Source organism: Catharus ustulatus, chromosome 15, assembly GCF_009819885.2.
Source record: "Catharus ustulatus isolate bCatUst1 chromosome 15, bCatUst1.pri.v2, whole genome shotgun sequence".
NCBI lineage: Eukaryota > Metazoa > Chordata > Aves > Passeriformes > Turdidae > Catharus > Catharus ustulatus.
Window position 1 is genome coordinate 10809801 of NC_046235.1, and position 20190 is coordinate 10829990.

General features: G+C 40.9%; 1 protein-coding gene across 2 annotated transcripts in view; it reads left to right on the forward strand.

The window, feature by feature from the left end:
- SPOCK1 (SPARC (osteonectin), cwcv and kazal like domains proteoglycan 1) overlaps positions 1–20190 on the forward strand; it is a 281460-nt gene that overhangs the window by 145038 nt on the left and 116232 nt on the right. For both annotated transcript variants that reach the window (XM_033072969.2, XM_033072970.1), the window contains one exon: positions 16043–16157. In XM_033072969.2, coding sequence (XP_032928860.1) covers positions 16043–16157 — 115 coding nt within the window. The remainder of the gene's footprint in view (positions 1–16042; positions 16158–20190) is intronic.

Sequence of the window (20190 nt, forward strand, 5' to 3'; positions counted from 1 at the left end):
ACTCTGTTAAGGATTTTATGTCTTTCCCCACTAAATCTGAGGCTATGTGGTGCCTATTCTTACAATTTGACCTAGGATAGTTGATAATAGCACAATTAAGCTCAAGGAAATAGTAGAAGGAGTCTAGAAGCTGTTAGGTGTTGACAGATAATGTAACTCTAATTAAATGTGTAATCTGATGTGATAAAGTGGCTTTCAGCTGATCTTGGGGAGGGCCCAAAGCTTCTGTTCTGATAGACAGCATGATCAGTTGTGGGTTTCTTCATCTCCATGTGGGACCATTTCAGACAGTATAAGGGTGTGTTATATGGCAAATCCTCAGCTGTGGTGTTGGACAAACTTGAACATAATTTGGAAGCTATGTACATTATCTAGATGTTAGCAGTCATGTGATGCATTTATGATTTCTTCTTCCTACACTGCTTGTGTGTATGCACGTGTATGAATGCATGTTGCCATCTTTACATGAATTTGGGGAAACTGGTAAGTGAAGCATGCAACAAATCCTCCTCTTTATTACTTAATTATCTGGTTGTAAGGCCCAACATTGAGCAGTTCAAGCAAATAACAGAGATGTGAATTATTCATTACAGGAGAATGAAATATTATAGCTGTTCCAGTCTCCTTTTTTTGACAGCTCTGTCAAGCATGAGACACAAAGATATTGGCACTGTAACGGCATGCAGAGATGGGGTCATTGACCCAACCTGTCCCTACTGTTTGGTTTGGTTTTTATCTTTTAAAACATAGTGGGAGCAGTGATATACTGCTCAGCTATCAGCTCTGTCATGGTGGCAAGAATGTTTGTGTCTACTGTTGTTGTATTTTCATTTGTTACTTTCTGGTGTGTGTTTATTTCTCATATGTGTCAGCAGTACAATTTTAATCCTCCAAGTGACCAAGGCTACTGTGTAGATGAGCATTTCCCTACTTTCCTATTGGTTCTATCTTATGAGTCGTTTAACATAGCCCATTTGAAAGCAGAAAGTGAAATCCTCATCCCAAAGAAGGCAGAGCTTTCACTGTTCTATGATAATGTCTAGTGTTTCATCATTAAAAGATAATTATCTGTAAAAATATGGCCATTGGCAAATTTGCACATTCTCTGATGGAGGCATTTAGTACTTCCCGTGCAGGTAATGGCTCTTCATGGATGATGACATTTCTGTAGCAATTTTTAATTGCCACTGAATGCCAGCAGAGGAAGTTGTGGATAAACAGCATTTTAAAGGATCAGCTTTCCAGCTGTAACACTCTGGGATTTTAAGCAGGATGAATACTTTATTTCAGATTACTCACAGGAAGAAGCAACTATAAATTTTTTTTTTTCATCACAAAAACTTGACAATCCACTGTCTGTAAAAATACACTTCACTTCTCTGTATTTGTATCATGAGCCTGTCAAGGTTCCTCTTCATCTGTTTGATTTCTCAGGCTTCAAGGGTCAGTAAAGCCTTTTAGCTGAGCCTTTTGGCTTTGTCCTGCTTCATTCCAAAGCCAAATGATCCAGAAATCGACCTGAAAACATAGTTAAGTGATGTGAAATTTAGACATACTAGCAAATTATCAGTAGGAGAACATGCTGAGTTTCAAATCATCCTGCAGCCTGGGAGACTGCTAAGTTAATTAGCTTGATAGGAAACTTTAAGGAGGAGTCAGTGAAACAATCCACTGGAAGGAGGAAAGAAGGCTATTTCTTTGGAAACAATGACATTGGCAGTTTGACACCTGCTGTTCTGAAGTGTTTGCCAAGCCCTTGAAAAAATAAAAAATCAGTCTGTATATTAATGTCAGTATTCCACCATCCAGTTCAGCAGACTGGGACCAGTAGTAAGGGCTACACACTCACTAATGGCCATGTCCCACATAGAATCTGCTGTGTTCAAGAAGCCCATTATGCCTAATAAATATCTTGACTGTTATTGTCTGTTCAACTCACATTAAAAAACTTCCTATGGTAGTCTTTCTTTAGAGAAGAAAAAAACAAATCACGAAGATTTGTGGGCCATTTAAAAATCTATAGGGCATGAAATTGATACTATGTGAGAGAGAAAGGAATTCCCTCATTAGGTCTTGCACATTAGTACAAAGGCTGTTACTGTAGTTTAATCTGAGTTTTTATGATAGTTCCTCATAACTCATTTGTACCAGGCATGCACATGGAATAATACACTAAAATACTGATATTTCTTTTAATTATATTTTCTCAACATCTCTACTTTTTTTTTATCCATATGTACTGTCTAAGCAAGGGATGGTTAAAGTGAGTAAATACCCTGAACTGAAACGCTGACTCCCTGCCTCCAAATTGTGATGTATAACATAAAGGCTCTCTAGAGAATTACAAGGGCAGAATTACATTTTTACTCCTTTGTTGATAAACTTAATGGTACCCAGCACTGAGGCTGCCTCTGTGGCAGCAGCTGAAGCTGATGTGTCAGTGTTGCTTGTGATGGAGTCGATTGGACTGGAACTTAACTGCTTCTCAGGGTTATTAGTTTGTTCCCCACCTCTGGATCTCAGGATATCCCAAGTGTTGAAAAAGGGTCAGAGCACAGAGCATGAAGCTCTGTTATTTTTTTCCCTTCTGCACTCCTGGCATGCTCAGATTGTCTTTAGTCTTTGCTCTGATGTGACTTTGAGTGGATAAAAATTTTGAGTTAGGCTTTCTGTCAGCATGTATATCCTGGAAAATGCTGGGAAATCAGCTGGAAAATGATCTTACCCAAATTATAAATGTAAATTCAGTATTCATGTCAGACAAACCCATTTTCTCTGAACAGATTTTAATGTTTGACTATGGCAAAATCAAGCTAAACTCATTTTCCAGTTCAGTGTCAGCCCAAATATAATAGGGGCTTATTGCAAACCCTATGGACTAGGGAGGAGGAATAAGAAAGGAGGAGAGATATGAGATATGCCTTTATTGACAGTCTTTCTTACTGAACACCTTACTCCAACCTCTTCTGGAAGTACAGAAGACCTCTTTGTAGTGATGTATTAAAATGGCAATTTTCTGACTAAAGGAAATAGAAATATATTCTGCAAGAGAAGCAAGGGAATGGATAAATTATGTTGCAATAAAATTTATGTCTTCTCAACATCATAGAAAATTTATATAAATGGAAATTTTTTATCTCCTAAATACTAAGGTCTCAATTGTGCTATTTCTGTTTCTGATTGTAATTTTTCTACAAAGATCTTGTTTGGAATCAGAAGAGTATTTGGGCAAGGCCTCCAGATAAGTCTAGAGACAGATCAGACAAGTTGACTCTGGAAATATAATATAATACATATTGCCTGAAAGACAGTCAACCCTAGTTTCCAATTCCATTGTTATTTTGTGTTTGAATTATTCAGCTTTACTGATGCATACGGTTCCTTTTTATTAGAACTCAGTTTTACCTTTGTTCTAATAAAAAAATAACATGTACATCAGGAACCCTGAATAATTCAGTCTGACTTCATAACTCAGGGAGCTTACCCTTTTCCAAGGCATTTCTTGCCTAGGTGTTCCAGAAATCAAGCAATTCTCTTTTGAACAGTTGTTCCTCTGTTGTAGAAGTCAATTTTAGCTACCATGCTGAGTGCAAGGTTACAGAGCTTGCTGTTGTATTGCCTGAGGCAGCTTCAGCTCTTTCTCTGTAGGAAAAGGACAAAACAACATTTTAGTTATTCCACACAGTTACTCGAGGAAGTAACTGTTCAAACTTTAATTCTTCATAAAGGGTCTTCTTTCAGAATTGTTTTAGCTAAATATTGGCAAGAGAAAAAGCATTTATCACCTGTCAGATGATATCTTCATCAATGCATTTTTTTGAGAAACATAAAGCATTTTAATTAAACTATGAATTCCTTGAAAACCTTCTAAACATTGGGTTTGCATGTTTAAAAATCATTATCACTTATCAAAAGATATATCAATATGCCCTGCAATGCACTAAGGAGACAAGAATTGTAGCATTTGTCAGAGAACTATATAAAGACAACTTTGATTAGCAGCAGCTCTCTAGAGGTGATCGTTTGTTGTTAAAAATTAATTTTGAGGTCTCAAAACCAAGGTAGGAATTTCAGGTTCTATTAATTAAATATTGGATTATGAGATGCCAGCAACTAAATTGTAGCAAAACAAAAAAACAAACAAACACAAAACTGTAGAAAGAACCCAATCCTGGCTTTTTTTTTTCCTTCTGTACCTAAATTCTGTAGTGTGGTACAAGTCCTGTGACTTCATCTTTTCATCGCTGTCATTGCACTTGACACTTCTGAACTGCAGTGCTAATGCTCTTCCTTGTGACCACTTTCTGTCTTCCAGCCCATTTGACAATCTGCTTTTTCCACTCCTGAGGTTACCTGCTAATTTTACCTTTTCGTCTCATTCTGTGCAGAAAAGTCACTGATCTCCCACTGTGTAGAGACTCTCAGTCTCAAAATTTATGCCTTTAACACAATTCCAGCAATTACTGATCAATTCCAGCAGAATGCAGTTAATTTTTACAAAATGATTTTTTAATTTAGAAATTTTCATCTACATTTATTTCACACTAGAACTTCTATCTTGCACTTTGGAATGAGGAATGGTATCAGCTACCGGTTTTCCCAGAACTTGTATCTGTTAAAGTCATGCTTGAAGAAGGAATTCTCTTTGCTGTATTTATATTCACTATACTTAAGAACCAGGCAGGATGAGTGTTTGTCCTTCCACTTATTTCCCATTTAAACCTTTTCCAGATATCAATTATATGACTAATTGATTATCCATAGAGAAGCTTCATCCTTTCCTGCTTAGGTAATTTCTCTCAGAAGCAATGAAAATTCCATTAGGCAACAATCTATTACACCAGTCAGCCCCAGCCAATTTACACTTTTGATGTTTTTCCTGTTTCTAGAAAAAGTACAAGCCCTGTGCAGCAGCAGCAGAAGCAGCACTCATTCATTCAGGTTATTTTTGATTTGGTCTCATGGCTAAAATCCTCATAACTTAATAATTCTAGTGGTTTCTTCTGACAACAAATTCTTTTCCTGTAAACATACAAATCTGTGATTTTTCCATTGCATCCCTAATCCAGAGATGTTCCACTAACACTGCCCATCTTGCAAGGTTTTCCGCAGTGGTATCACCTTGGCAGGAGGTGCTTCCACATGACAGTACTGAAGTTGCTGTTTTCATAATGAAATCATTCTTTCAAGAGCCTTTTATTTTAGTATTTGTTTTGCTCAGTGCACACTAAAACTAATGTAATATGGAAACAAATCTTCTGCTGATGGAGAAGATGAAGTGTTTTTCCCGCATTTCCATGGAGACAATCAGGCTGCCATAAATGAACATAAACAGCTCTTGGTTCTGCAGAGTCTGGCTGTTCTGAAACCATTCCCTTCCAAGTCATTCTCAGGCTGCTCTGCCTTGGTCCTGTGATGCCTTCCAAGAGTCCCAGGCTGATTTCTAGACACTGAGTTTTGCTATCTCCATTTTAAATGCTGAAAACGATACTGAGGCCAGAGTGACAAACTCATTTATCCCAAGGGATAAAAAAGGCAATGAGAGAGCAAGAAGACAATGTAAGGGTGACCTTTCCTTGCTGGCCCCTTGACTAGGACATGCACTAAGGTGCTAACACTAAGAAAAGATGCAAATTTGGGAATTCTTCCCTGACATATTGTTTCAAAGCATGTTATCAGTGTTCTAGCTTATTTATTAAGTAGAAGATCACAGAAACTTAGAATGTTTTGGGATGGAAGAGACCTTAGAGATCATCCAGTTCCAATGCCCTGCCATATGCAGGGACACCTTTGTCTACACCAGCTTGCTCCAAGCCCCATCCAGCCTGACCATGAACACTTCCTGGGACAGGCTTATAAATTTTATATGCAATAGCTGGTAATATTTGGACCCAAATTCTGTTTCATTTATCCTAGAAAATAAGCAAAGGAACTTAATGGAAAAAGTAGAGCTTTCCTTATTTCCAGAGCAGAATGTCTTGCCTCATTTCACATTTAAATACAGGCATGTGTAGATAGGCAGCAGCCTGGCTGAGAATTGCTGTAATTGTAGCAACATTGACATTCAGTCTGTCCACAAATAGAGCTACCTCCTCAGCCTTTCAGAGAATTCATACCCAGAATTTTTATTGCTTGCTTAGCTCTCTGCAGTACTGTGTTAGAAAAGACTTGTAATTATGCACACTGAAATACTGATCTCTAAAACCAGTTTGGTCCTTATTTTTTACTATTTGCTGATGGCATCAGTATTAACAGTGATGCAGTTTTTCTTCTGCATTAACTCTAAAAATAAGCTTTAAAAGATATGCATGGTGTTCATATTTTGAAATGAGATTTAATGACAAAAAAAAATCTTGAATAATAAAATTTGATTGGTTAAATATTTTCCTCTGTGAAAAATATAGAGGAGTTCTACATTGTTTCAATTTTTTTTCTAGCCATAATTCACAGTATTAAACTTCATTATAGCTTTTAATCAGAAGTGGAAAAGGGCTCAGTATCTTATGAGTTAGCTATCTGAATTAAATCATAGCAGTTTTTTACCCATTATATTACTACCTCAGTTAAAGCATAAATTCCAACAACCTCTTAAGTACAGTAGTTTCACGAATACAAGCCGCACGGATTATAAGCCGCACCCCCGGTGCCTCGACAATGTTGCTGTCTTTGTCAATAGATAAGCCGCACCCCGAATATTAGCCGCACTTTCGTTCGTCGCGAGAATCCGTGCGCAGCTTTCACAAATTGGCCAATTAGTAACAGGATCGCGGCATAGCGGGCTTTATTGGCTCGGGGCGGGGCCAGGAAGGCTCGGCCCGCTCATGGTTGCTGACGGGGCCGGGTGGCCCAGCTCAGCGCCACGGCTCGGCCGGGCTGGCCGGCTGGTGCTGCCGCCGCCGCCGGGCTCGCTGGCCCCCCTCTCCCGTCAGCACCGCCCCGCTGCCGCGTTCGCTCGCCCGGCTGGCAGGGCTGCCGCCGCCGGGCTCGCCGCCCGCCCCGCTGCCGCTTTCGCTCGCCCTGCGCCGCGCCTCGCGAGCGCCGCGCCCGCCCCGCGGCGCTTTCGCGAGCGGCGGCGCTTCCGCGAGTGGCGGCGCTTTCGCGAGCGGCGGCGCTTCCGCGAGTGGCGGCGGCGCTTTCGCGAGCGGCGGCGCTTTCGCGAGCGGCGGCGGCGCTTCGCGAGCGGCGCTTTCGCTCGCCCAGCGCCGCTTTCGCTCGCCCCGCCGGCAGGGCTGCCGCCGCCGCCACCAGGCTCGCCGGCCGCCCCCTCCCGTCTGCACCACCGCCGCGTTTCCTCGCCCTGGCCGGCACTGCAGGCCCCCGCACCGCCGGGCTCCCCCACGCTGCTGGCCCTGATTCTGCTGGGCTTCCCCCGCTGCCAGGCAGCCCCACCCGCCGGCCTTCCTGCTTCTGCCATGCTCCCCTGCACTGCTAGCCCCAGTTCTCCCGGGCTCCCCCGCCCTGCTGGCTCAGGCTCTGCCGCCCGCCCCCACACTGCTGGCCCCGCCTCTGCCAGGCTTTCCCACCTCTGCCGGGGCTGGCCGGGCTCCAGCTTGGCTTGGGGCTGCCGCGGGCTCTCACTTCCGTGTTGGCAGCTTTTAGAATTTTGTTAATAGATTAGCCGCCCCGGAATATTAGCCGCACTTCCGGGTTTCCACCAAAATTTTGGTCAAATTGGTGCGGCTTGTATTCGTGAAATTACTGTATTTCAGAAGTGTTTCACAACATACAATGCAACTTCTCTGTAAGCATGTTAAAATGTATGTTTGTATTAATCTGAAAAGGGAATGGCATATCTTTAATTATGCATAAATAATTTCATATATTATTTTCTGAAGAAGGTATAACCTGGTTTGTTTTCATTGGCCTTTGGGTAAAATAATTTGTATTAAATTAAATCCCACTAAATAAATTATAATTCGCTCCAGTGTAACAGAAAGCAGAAATAATCTACATCAGTTCACAGGCAAAATTATATCCAGCGTTTCAAACTTACCATGCGATTGTTAAGAGCAAGCATTCAGATATCTCAAAGTTAAATTAAATATGCTTTCTTCTTTTTCATTTATTTATTATGGTACAGAGTCTTTTGTATGACTTTGACATTATTAAACCTTTCTGGTTTTTATTTTCAGTATTTTTATAGCAGCAAAGAGAATAAAATTTTTCAGGCATTTGGAAAGAAAGAGAGAGCTCTGTTCTGGCTCTGGGATATGGAGGTTTAAGGGAATTGGGGGTATCACAGGACTCAATTCAATGACAGATTTGCAAAATGCAGCTTCAGCTTCTTACAAAACTTAAATGTGACTTAGAATCCTTTGGCAAGGTGTCACAAGCCAGCCCGATCTACCAGTGTAGAGCTCCCAGTCTGTCTCTCTCTTCCTCATCCTCATTTGCCAGGAAATGGAAGGTGAAAGCAGAGGGAGGGGGTTTCATTCCCAAGAGGGCTGGCAGGGCTGGCAGACACCAGAGCAGCAGGGCTCTCCCAGCCTGCCTGGGCAGGGAAAGGCTGGAATGGGGAGATCACCTGGAGAGCCTGGGGACAGGGACTGTCCTGGCAGGAGCACGGAGGGAGCTGAGCCACGGAAAGAAAAGAAATGGTCACGGTCAGCTCTGCTCCTGTCTTGTCCTGTCCTGAGCATCTCTTACAGCACATCCTGCAGAGCTGGGCCCTTCCTGCTCCTTCCTGAGCATCTCTTACAGCACATCCTGCAGAGCTGGGCCCTCCCTGCTCCTTCCTGAGCATCTCTTACAGCACATCCTGCAGAGCTGGGCTCTCCCTGCTCCTGTCCTGAGCATCTCTTACAGCACATCCTGCAGGGCTGGGCCCTCCCTGCTCCTTCCTGAGCATCTCTTACAGCACATCCTGCAGGGCTGGGCCCTCCCTGCTCCTTCCTGAGCATCTCTTACAGCACATCCTGCAGAGCTGGGCCCTCCCTGCTCCTGTCCTGAGCATCTCTTACAGCACATCCTGCAGAGCTGGGCTCTCCCTGCTCCTGTCCTGTCCTGAGCATCTCTTACAGCACATCCTGCAGAGCTGGGTCCTCCCTGCAAGGCAGACACAGGAGTTTCACCATGTCCTCCCACTCCACCAACTAAAGATTAGAGCAGTGTTTTGGAGCTCTCACTTCCATCCCAGGAAGTTTGAAGCTGGACCACCTGGGGGTTTTGGGAAGTCTAAACTAGAAGCTGTAGAGCTGCTGGCATTAAACCATGCCAAAGCCCTCTGAATCCCAGAGGATGGGGTGATTTTTATACCCCACTACTTCCTGGAATTAATAATTGAATGTAACATCTGGCCAATATCTTTCTGTCAAGGGCCTTTTTTAAGTGTGTTTTGCCTTCAGCTTACTGGGATATGCAGAAACACCCTCGGGTATGACACATGCAAGCACAAATTATCCCCTAGTGGGAGTGCTTGGAGCGGAGGGGAGCGTGGTGGCACTGCTGCAGGATTGTACTCATAGAACTGATGGGGGAAACCTTGTGTGTTGGGGAAACCTTTACCCTGAGAGCAGGAGGGTTTTTTGTTAAAAGGGCACCTGCCCTGAGGGCTCTGACTGATTATCACACCCATCAGTGGAAGCACATTTCCTAACTTCCAGTCCTGTCCTATTTCTCTTTTCTTCATGGTTTTTTTTTTTTTTCACTGCATTAGATTTCTGTACATTCGTCAAAAAATTTAATTTAAATACCAAGGGCTCTTATCCCTTGCTTCAGAAAGGAAATCTGCAGAGTCCTTTGAAGCATCTTCTGCCTTGGATGGCCCTCAGCAATGTCAAAAGCAATTACATGTCAGTTATAAAAAGCGATTTTTAAAGTGCCTGTAAAAATTAAAATAGATGTTTCTGTGCACTGTATCTGCATTTTCAGCCACTCACATGTTAGAGTGCTGCAAAACAAAGCTGTACAAAAATACTACACAGGGATGGAGCAAATGCTGACAGTTTGAGATGTTATTGCCTAACTGCCTTGGGAAATTCCATTTATTGAAAATAATTCACATACATGTTTGAAACATTCAGTAATTAATTTCCAGCTGAATTGATGTCTGTGTCCAAACTGCTCTGAGAAGAGAAAGACTTAAATATCAGAACTGGCGTTGGAGGATGTGTTCTCTCCTAAACTTGGGGGTGGGCTAACACAAATTTTCTCCCTAATGAAGCTGAATGATTTATGCCAAGATTTGCAGAAGCAGAATAAAACCATTGATGTTATTTACATTTATATGGTGGGTGGGTCTTGTAATCTGTTGTTAAATAGTACTTTTAAGACCAGAATTATTAACAGTATCAACTATGAGATTAAATGTTACACTCAACTTCAACAAAAAACAAACTCTTCTGAATGGCTATAAAAGTCTGGAATTCCATCAGTTCCTGGGACATGTTGTCCATTCGAGGGGGATGGAGTAGTGCTGGATGGAGCCACAGTGCCAGTGTAACCACAGCACATGGATGGCTTCCAGTTTACCACTAGAGCACTGGAAACCTACCATGCCTTCACAGACAAGTGCTCTTTAAGTTAATATGTATTACCATGATCACCTTAGAAAAACAGCATAAATTCATCATAAAGCTGATGGGAAGGCTGTGGTGTACTTCAAATAACCAAAATGTTAAATCCAAAGCTGGTCTTAGCCAGCATGTGTTGAAAACCTGTCCTTTCCCTAGCAGAAATAAAGAGCAGCTTGTGGGAATTTTTCTTAACATGTTTCAGCTGGCTTAACGGCTCCTTCACATTTGCTCTGTGATGGTTTTCATGGAAGCATAGAGTAAAATTCCACCAAGGCACTACTCAGCTGCCTCAGTCACTTTCTCTGTGGTTGCCACTCTGCTGGAAGCGGACACACGATGCTGATTAAAACCTTTCCTCCTAGGTCTGAAGGATGATATCAGATGCCATTTCAGCTTCATGCTGAGTGGGAAGGAAGAGTCAGAGCCTTCTGTCCACTGCTTGCCCAGACCTGCTCATGTGTACAGCTTTCCCATTCCTGCCTTTCCCTTCCCAGCCAGGAACTATGCTTTCATTCTCCCACCTGCTCGTGGAGTATAGCTGGAATCAGTAACACAGAATGATATTGAAATGCATGCATATAATGTAATGCATCATTTAATTGACTTATTTTTATTATCAATCTCTTTTGTATTAAAATACCAACTAGGATCCTTGCATTGAAGACATCAGGTCTCATTTTCCATTTCATCATACCTCTCCCAGCAGGTGTTCTTTTCTTATATAGCCAGAACAGTTCCAAGGGGATTGCATAAAAGCAGCTGCTCTTGACATTGCATTATGCAGGAGTATTTTGTCACTAAATGATCATGCTACTTATTGGCAGGCAATTTTAAAAACAAACCCCTTCATATTTACATAACACTGTCTCTTTTTGATTGTGCAGTTCATTTTAGCTTCACTAAACAGCTACATTTTGAAAATACTCTCTTCCCCCTAAGGAATGGTCATAAAAACAGAATCAAGCTCATAAATCTTATTGTGAAGTAGTTGTAGTTTCTGCAGGATTACATATCCATTGCTGTGAGACACTGAAAGTATTTATTTGTTATCACCCTTTTAAAGTCAAATGTGTGAAAAGCAAATTCGCTCTGTTGTGATTAACATGGTGACCCACCGGCACAACATATGGAGCTACATCCTTACAGACCAACTTCCCCCTCTGCTGCCATTGACTGAACTAAGATCTTCCTGCAAGTCATAAGTCTTTTTTTATTGTGGTAATAAATAAAAACATGAAATGTAATAGAAAAGTATCACAAACACTGTTGGTAGGTCTTTGTCCAACACTGATTTATGTTGCAAAACCACAGTGCTGGTGAATGGTGCAAGGAGGGGAGAGGAAAAGTGAGTTCAGTCCATAAGGGAAAGTTCTCTGATCTGCTGTGTGAAGTTGGGACAGAAAGAGATTTGGGATGCAGTTGGTGTTTCTTGACCTTTTGGTACTGGAAAGCAATGTCACCATATCATTAGGAGGTTTTTAGGAGGCTGATGCAATCCTGCAATCCCTGGTGTTTATCATCGACCAATTATTTTGGTCTCTGTCTGAGATTAGATGAGTGAAAAAAAAAAAAAAAAAAAAAAAGAGGAAGGCTAAAGGACAAGAATTCTGCACTTTTATTTACTTCTGCCCTTGCAGTATCAATTCAGGAAGAGACTTCTCAGCTCTGAGTACCAGGACAGCTTCCCAGAAAGCAAATGTCAGCAACAGAAACCTCTGGGTGTGAAGTGAGGAAGAGTGAGATTCATGAGCCAAGATGAAATTTTTCCGATTTCCTAATTTTTTCCAAAATAAAAATCTTCTGAAAATGATTATACTGAGATGTCCACTACTGTATTCAGACAGCTACCTCCTGGGAGACCCAGTATCCATGGGAAATGCTCAGGACAGGAAACCATGGAGCCAGGGTTCAAAAAATGATAGGGAAGGTGTCTTAAATAGGTTTTCATCAAAGAATTTTTGCCCAATTTAATTCCAATACTGGCTGGATACATATCTCCCTACATAAATGTTGACTGAATGCTCAGCCACTCTAAAGTAATTAATCATATCATATCAGACTCAGCCTAAATAAAAAGTGGAAAAATGTTCACATCTCAAAGCCAGACTTAAAGTATTTTTGTTATTACTGTGCAGCCAGAGCTGAGTGCAGACTCCCTGACATGGAGAAGGGATGGCTGTAGTTTTCCTTTCAAGTTGATAAAGTAACATCTTCTTCTCACTTTATTTATTTATTTGTACTTTTAGCTCTTCATTTTCAAAGAGTTCATGCTCATTGCTTTAGGACAAAAAGAACTGTAATGACAAATATGGTTGTTATGTTTCATCTTATTCCCAAGGGTGTGTTCTTCTTCCAATGAGGAGCATCTGCTCCTAGTCATGTAGAAATCTGATTAACAAAGCAAGATCTTTGATTAGCATATTTCAGAAATTGTTTCTTATTACAAGTTCTCCTTAGGGCTTGTGTTGCTTAGCAGTAGAACAACCTTCCAAATGTATTTAACATACAGAGGAACTTTGCAGACATATAAATCCCTACTTTGAACTTTTATGTTCATATGGATCATGCATTCTGCATAAGTGGGAAAAAAATCTCAAGAAATAACAATCCACATCATGGAGGTTTTTGCTGTCTTCTGACAAAGTCCACAGTTTGGCCTGTATTTAATAAACTACTATTTTGAACTGTATGTAAGGACTATTTCTAATGAATAATAAATGATGTTTCTATTACATGTTCCATTTAAGGGTTTTCAGAGGTTTTCCACCACTGGCCCCTTATATTAGGGAGGCTTTTGATGCCATGGGCATTGAAACTAAGGACTGGATATGAACCTCAGTGCCATGGTCTAGTTGAAGTGTTAGGGCATGGGCTGGACTCAATGATATTGAAGGTCTCTTCCAACCTAGTGATTCTGCAATTCTGTGATTCTGTAATTCTGTGATTCTGTCAATGAAATGCAGCACCCAACGCATCAGTTGCTTTATTTATTATTGTCAACATTATTATTGTTCTCAGATTTTAGAAGCAAGCCACCAAGGCATAGAAAGTTGAGGCATGATTATTTGTAAGGAAATGGTGCTAGGATTTCTAACCATATCTTTTCCCATTGCTTTCCTTCCTGATGATTATTCAACAGTGTTTTTTCTTTTCAGATAGACAATTTTAAAATTGTAAAATATTTGAAAGGTGTGTTGCTTTTACCAGAAATATATAATGTGATGCTATTTCAGAACTGCATTTTTATTGCCTTAGAAGACCTAAAGAGTTCCTGAAATGGACTCACCAATTACAGTAAATTTTAATGTGAAAAAATGCAAAGTATTGTAGCTGTGCATGATGTCACATAGACCATGTGGACATAAATTTTGCTGCTTATTCATGCCAAAATACTATTGACTTTCCAGGCTAAACCTACATCCCCACTCCTCAGGTTTTGGCTGATAAAACACTGAGCACAAGGCCAGGCTGTGCTCGCCAGCAGCCCAGTGCTCCTGGCAGCTCTTAGCCCTGGGCTCTCGGCCAGTTTGCATAGTGATTTTTGTTGATGCAGCATTTTGCATCAAGGATGTTTCACCAGCAAAAGCAAACAATGTGCATGGGCTCCAGCAACAGAGCAAGGCCAGCTGCAAGTGAGCAAAAGTTCTGGTCATTAAATTTGTGTGTGGATATGACCTTTGAATTACCTCACCACTGAAACAGTGATGTGGTGACCCTGCACACTCCAAGTGGCGCTCACTCATTAAACGCTTTGCAGAAGGAAGGTGTTTCACTGGTTTGCAGTTTTTCCAGGTAGACAGCCAGCTCAGGAAACTGTGGCTTGCCATTTAAATCCCTGTCAAAGATCTGCCTCAGTCCTTAACTGGGTCTCCAATGAGAGTGAGGTGAGAGGATTAAGAAGGTGTCTCTCACTGTTTGTGTTCTGGGAATGTAAAGGGCAGGGAACTGGATACTTCTTATCTGTCTTGGCTTAAAAAAGACACCAAAAGGCAACAGCAAAACATCCCTGAAGAGCCTTGACAGCCTTTGGTCTTTCCAGTGGGACAGACCCTGGCTCCTCAAACATTGCCTATGTATTTTCCTAATGGCAACACATTGAATAGCAACACATTGAATATTGCTGCCTTATTTTTTATGGTGTAGGAAACAGATGGTCTTTTCTCCTTCCTTGTTCACTTCACCTCTTCTATCAGTTTTAATGGTTTAAAAGAAAAAGCTTTTGCTTTATTTTTACAATTCCCTCTGTCTTGCACCAAAGGCATTCCAGTAAATACATATGCACTAGTGAAGCTTAATTGCCCATCACAAATGTGTAATGGGTGTTAATGTGGCAGGATCTTGTAGCTGTGGCTGTTTAACCCAGCACAGAACAGCTGCAGCACTTCAGACTTGAAGGAAAATAGAAGAATCCTCTGCTTGTTGGAAATACATTTTCTCTCAGAGAAATCTGGTACATCACAAACTGAAACTTCTACTTCAAATAGTCTCCTTTGAAAATTTCTCTGATTATTCAGTAGAAATGGGAAATGGTTTTCATAAAGGGCACGTAAGAGCTTTATACCATCCCCAAAATGGAACCAAGAGTTGCCCATTTCCCAGAACGGACCAAGATGTGAGGAGGGATGGGAGAGGGAAAATGGGATTTAAAGACATTGAAGAGGAACAGGAAGTCAAATCCACAGCCACAGAATGTCCAAAAAGAGCTGCTCTAAAAAATCACTTATCACACAAAAGTGAAATTTCTCTGTGTGACTGGTATGGCAGGGACTTCCCTTCTGAAGTGTTCATATAACCATATTTTGAATACTTGTAATTCATCTTGGCAGAAAATGTCTTATTGCTGGTTTTTAGAAACCTTCTTTTGTAGAAGAATGAATTTAGACAGATACCTTTCAAATGGGACAAGAGCCTGGACATATTTGCTCACCGTGCTGTCTCATCCCAACTCTGACAGCACTGCTGGTGATGCAGGTTCCTGTTTGAAAGCCAGAATTATTTTGTTGTTATTGCTGCTCTTCTACTCAAGCATTTTAAATACAGGGGATGCTTAGCTGTAAAAATTAAAAATAATCTCTAAAAGAATTATGCCTGTTTTACAGCATCTGTGAAATTAAATTTTTTACCACTCTGCATTATATCAGTTATTAGTTAGCTTCCAAAATACCAGTCATTTTGTTATTTGAGTACATTTTATCCAAACATAGCTTTTCTGTGAAATAAACCACGATATAGATTGTTAAACCAGAACTTCATCCCAAAGTCTCATGTCTAGTGTTAATGTGAATGCCAATTAGACTCAGATCACTGTTCAGTAATTAATCTTTAAGCTCTCCATCTTTCTATGTAAACTTTCTATGTAAACTTTCTATTTGACATGCAGTCTGCAAACAGCAGCACATACTATAAAATATCAAAGTATTTGTTCACGTGTGGGAGTGTTCGTTCTATCCAGTTGGCCTCTGCCTGCCGAGAGAGACCTCTGCATGCATTTCTCACTTTCTCTTCTTAATATGTTTGATTTTTTATAGCCCTTGACCCATCCAAAGATCCCTGCCTGAAGGTGAAGTGCAGCCCACACAAAGTGTGTGTCACCCACGACTACGAGACCGCGATTTGCGTGAGCCGCAAGCAGCTGGTGCACAGGTGAGGAAACTTCCCCTTGCTCGAGGCTTTTGTGTCTGCCACAGACATCCACTGCGGGAGAAGTAAAATGAGAAAACTCCAAAATTGATATTAAAAACCCCATAATTTTACTACATTCCTTTAAAGTTTAATTTCTGGTTAGAAGAAAAAAAAAGAAAAGGAGACAAACAGAAGTTTTGTATTTATAACTGAGACTGTTTAAAAGATGACCCAGAATATGCTGCATCCTGTGGTGTGGATTGCAGAAGTGTCTCCCAGTTCTGGGAAGGATTTTTGCCTCCCAGAGAGCAGTAATTATGCATGTTTTAAAAACTGAAAACATGAAATATGAATACACTGTGCCAGAGAAATCTACAGTTCCAGCAACTTAATTAGAATTAATTAACAGGACATTAATAAAGATTTTTTTTTAAAATATATCAAACTTCTGCTTAAATTTGCTAAAGAGCTGTAAAGTGTTGGTGGAATTTTATAGAGTAACTGCTTGAGAAGTTACATAACTACAGAAATCTCCAGATCAGATTGCTGAATGACTGAATTAAGAGCAAATGAACTAGCTAACACAAGGCCAGGATGTTCAAATTAGACCACAGAACTTCACAGAGAGAAGCTACAAATAAAATAAAAGCTTACTGATCATGGGTTGAGATATGTTACAACCAAGAACTGAGAAATTTATAAACAAATGTTGAGTAAAAAATCTAACTTCACCCTATTTTGGAAGAAGAACTAGTAGAACCAGTAGGGAAACTAGAGTTGAGCATCTCCAGGGCGTGAGTCAAGACCCAGAATTAAACTGGAGGAATCAGCCCCTCCACTTGCCAACATACATACAACAGAATAAATTGTGTACTGCTGTAATGAGCAACTCTGAATGCTTGGTCTGCACTTTAAGGAAAATACATTGTCTTGCTTTCATTATGTTTGAGTGATAAATCTGGGGACTGCTCTTCAGTTTCTCTCTCTGTGTATTATGGAAGAAAAAAATTGCCTATAACACAGCCCAGGTCCCAAAACATTGCTGTCAGCCAATATTGTAATTCAACAAATGTTTAAGCCAAACTAAATTCAGGATGATCTGATTCCCATGTATTGCATCTCATCTTATCTCACTGTCACCTGGTTGAGGGAGCTAATCCCCTCAATTCTCTGTAAGAAAAATTTGTCTTTGATTGATAACACAAAGTTAATGGTGTAATGTGTATGAGGCAGTGTGTGCAGTATTTCCAGTATGGAATGATCCCTGGAAGGAAGTTAGGAGTCTGCTATGTGCAGTTCTTACATTCTAATGATATTTTTGGCATTATGTAGTTTATATTCTAGTTAGGATGGATTGAAACCTGGTTTAAATCCTTGCATTATATAGTAGTCCTTGTGATATACAGACATAGATGTTGAGCCAAATGCTTTCTGAGCTATTTCCAGTATTTAATGTCTCCAAAGTAGTCAAAATGTTCAGAGGAATGGTGCAGAGGAACTGAATATCCTTTCTTTGCAGAAACCAGGCTGCTTTTCATGTGATCTCTCCATGATTCCTGCACTGCCTGAAGCTGTTTCAGCAAACCTTTGAGTAGCACTGTGACTGAGATGAATCGAAAAGTATTGAAAATTTACTTTGAAAATTCTCCAAACAATTTCCAGCAAGTTTTGCAATGTTTAAAGAACTACCGTTGATGTGTGACAGTGGCACATATAACCCCACAGTGATTTTATTCTCCAGGTACCCAGCTACCTTGGCCTCAGAGGGTAGATAGGCCAAGGAGGCAAGTAACCAGGACAAATTGTCTCTTGATTTGAATCAGTGGAGTGACACCCCCTGAAGGTTGTCATCTTTAGTCCCACAGCCTTCTATTTTTTTCTGTGCCTGCACTCGCTACTGCTGTAATTCTGACTCCAGTCATATTAAAGACTGTGTTAATCAGGAGTAAACACATTAGGGGTGGAGTTGAACCTATTTAAAAGCAGCGAAAATCTGAATATATTAGCGTGGGCACAGGTAGTAACAATTACCAAATAACACGGTGCTGTTGTGATTGTTTTGCCCATTCACAGTGCTTTTGGGTGTGCTCAGGAGCATTTTCCATTTCATGGACCATTATCAGCTTGCTGCAGCAGCTTTACACACAGTATGTAGGCTCAGCAAAAAGTAATCGAGAGCAACACCTTTGTTATTGCTCCCAGAGCCTCCCAGGCTGGGCTGGTTTGTGACACCCAGTGCCTGGCTGGCTGGAGAGCTGTGGTTTTCCAGGCATAGTGTGCTGCAAACTCTGACATCACCAGTGCCAGCACAAAGCCATTCCCATTTCATTTCCTTTCTGCTGGAATGCCTGCTTTTTAAACCACTGCAGGAGCTCAGTAGCAGGAGAGAAAATTGAGTTGCATGGAAATGTGTTATTTAAGCTACTCAGACCCTGCCCCAGGGGCAGTCTGGCCTCTCCTGTTCAGCAACCTCCTGCTTCTCTGCTCCTCCTCCCCTCCAGAGTCACTTCGTGAGCAGCCCTGGGTCTTTAATCATGGAATGGTTTGGGTTGGAAGGGACCTTAAAGACCATCTAATTCCAACTGTCTGCCCTTTGGATCTGCTGATACAATCAGTTGGTTCCCCAATTAACTTTGCTGTGTTTGTAGATTTTTTTTTCCATTTTCTTGTTCCTTTTCATACTGATTCTGAAAATAATTGGTTTTCATTTGATTATGTACAATTCAGGCAAAAGGACATAGCCCTGAAGAGAAATTTGCAAAATGGCATTATTTGGATTCCTGTTGGTATATTTGTCCATGTTAATTGTTCGTGCTTTATTTGTATATATTTTCTTGAAGGGCCTATCACAAGCAGAAAAATGGGAGAACTCAGACAATAACAGGGAAAAAGCACTGGGTAGTTTATTAATTTTCTTCTCTTTCTCCATGGGCATTAACCAACTAAATTTTTCTAGTAAGCTGTTAGTACTTCAGAAGTTAAGGCAGAAGATGTCTGAGAGGTATTAATAGAGTTTTGTCAGCACAGCCTCTAAGGCATTTACAGTACAAATGGGACAGTACATTTAGAGAAAAGGCAAGACTGAGTTGTAATTGAAGAGTGTGAAAAAGATAAATTTGGAGGTACCTTCTTATATGCTGCATAGTCCTTGTACTAATGATAGAGTCTTATGAAATCTTTTGGATGGATTAAAACCCCTTTCAGTTTGGACATCTATGAGGAAAAGTCTTTATTAGTTCAGTTTTGCATGAAATGCAGTAGTTAATATCTCTCTAAGTTGTCTCATGCATTCTCAGCCCCATAATACTTTGAGCCATTTGTCTCTGCTGGTGCTGATAGCGCAGCGGATGGGAAGGAAAGATGTCACTCTTGGGCTCTTTTCAAAAGAACAGAATGAGAAGAGAGGATTGATGTGAAAATAATGGGCATATTAACATGTCCGTGGTTTGCAGCTTTGTTCAGTCCATTTGACTGGCAACGACCAATTAGTTCATCACTGCAGTGTAAGTCACAAAGATAATCACACATCTTCTCTGCTTCTCTGCTGTGCCTTAGGAATCCAGCTATTTACTCACTATTTCTTCAGGTCTTTTAGGGATAGTGCTGCTGACAAAAGAGTCTACTATTGAGTTTCTCCTTTTTTAAATTTTTTTTAAAGATTTGGACAAGTTCCCAGATAAAACATCTGTTCTTCTAAATTACACATCAAAACCTTGGTCTGACCAGCATGGCAGTGTTGGCAACTACACTTATCCACAAGGAGTAGACAAATCTCCCTCTCCTTCTTTACAAATCCTGTAGCTGATACACTATTTCTGTTCAAAACAAATCAAGTAAAACGTCCCTGTATGTGGAAATAGAGCATTTTTGTAGCATTGCTCTGGTTTGCCAGTGAGTGCTTTAAATTGTATCCAAAAGGGGAGGCAAAGCAATCACTGCCAGGACGTCAGTGACCCACCTGCTTTGAAGAACTGCTGGGAGCATTACAGAAAAATCTCTGACCGCAGCAAATGCACTTTTAGGGATTTACTGAAAAGTTGTGAACATAAGCAAG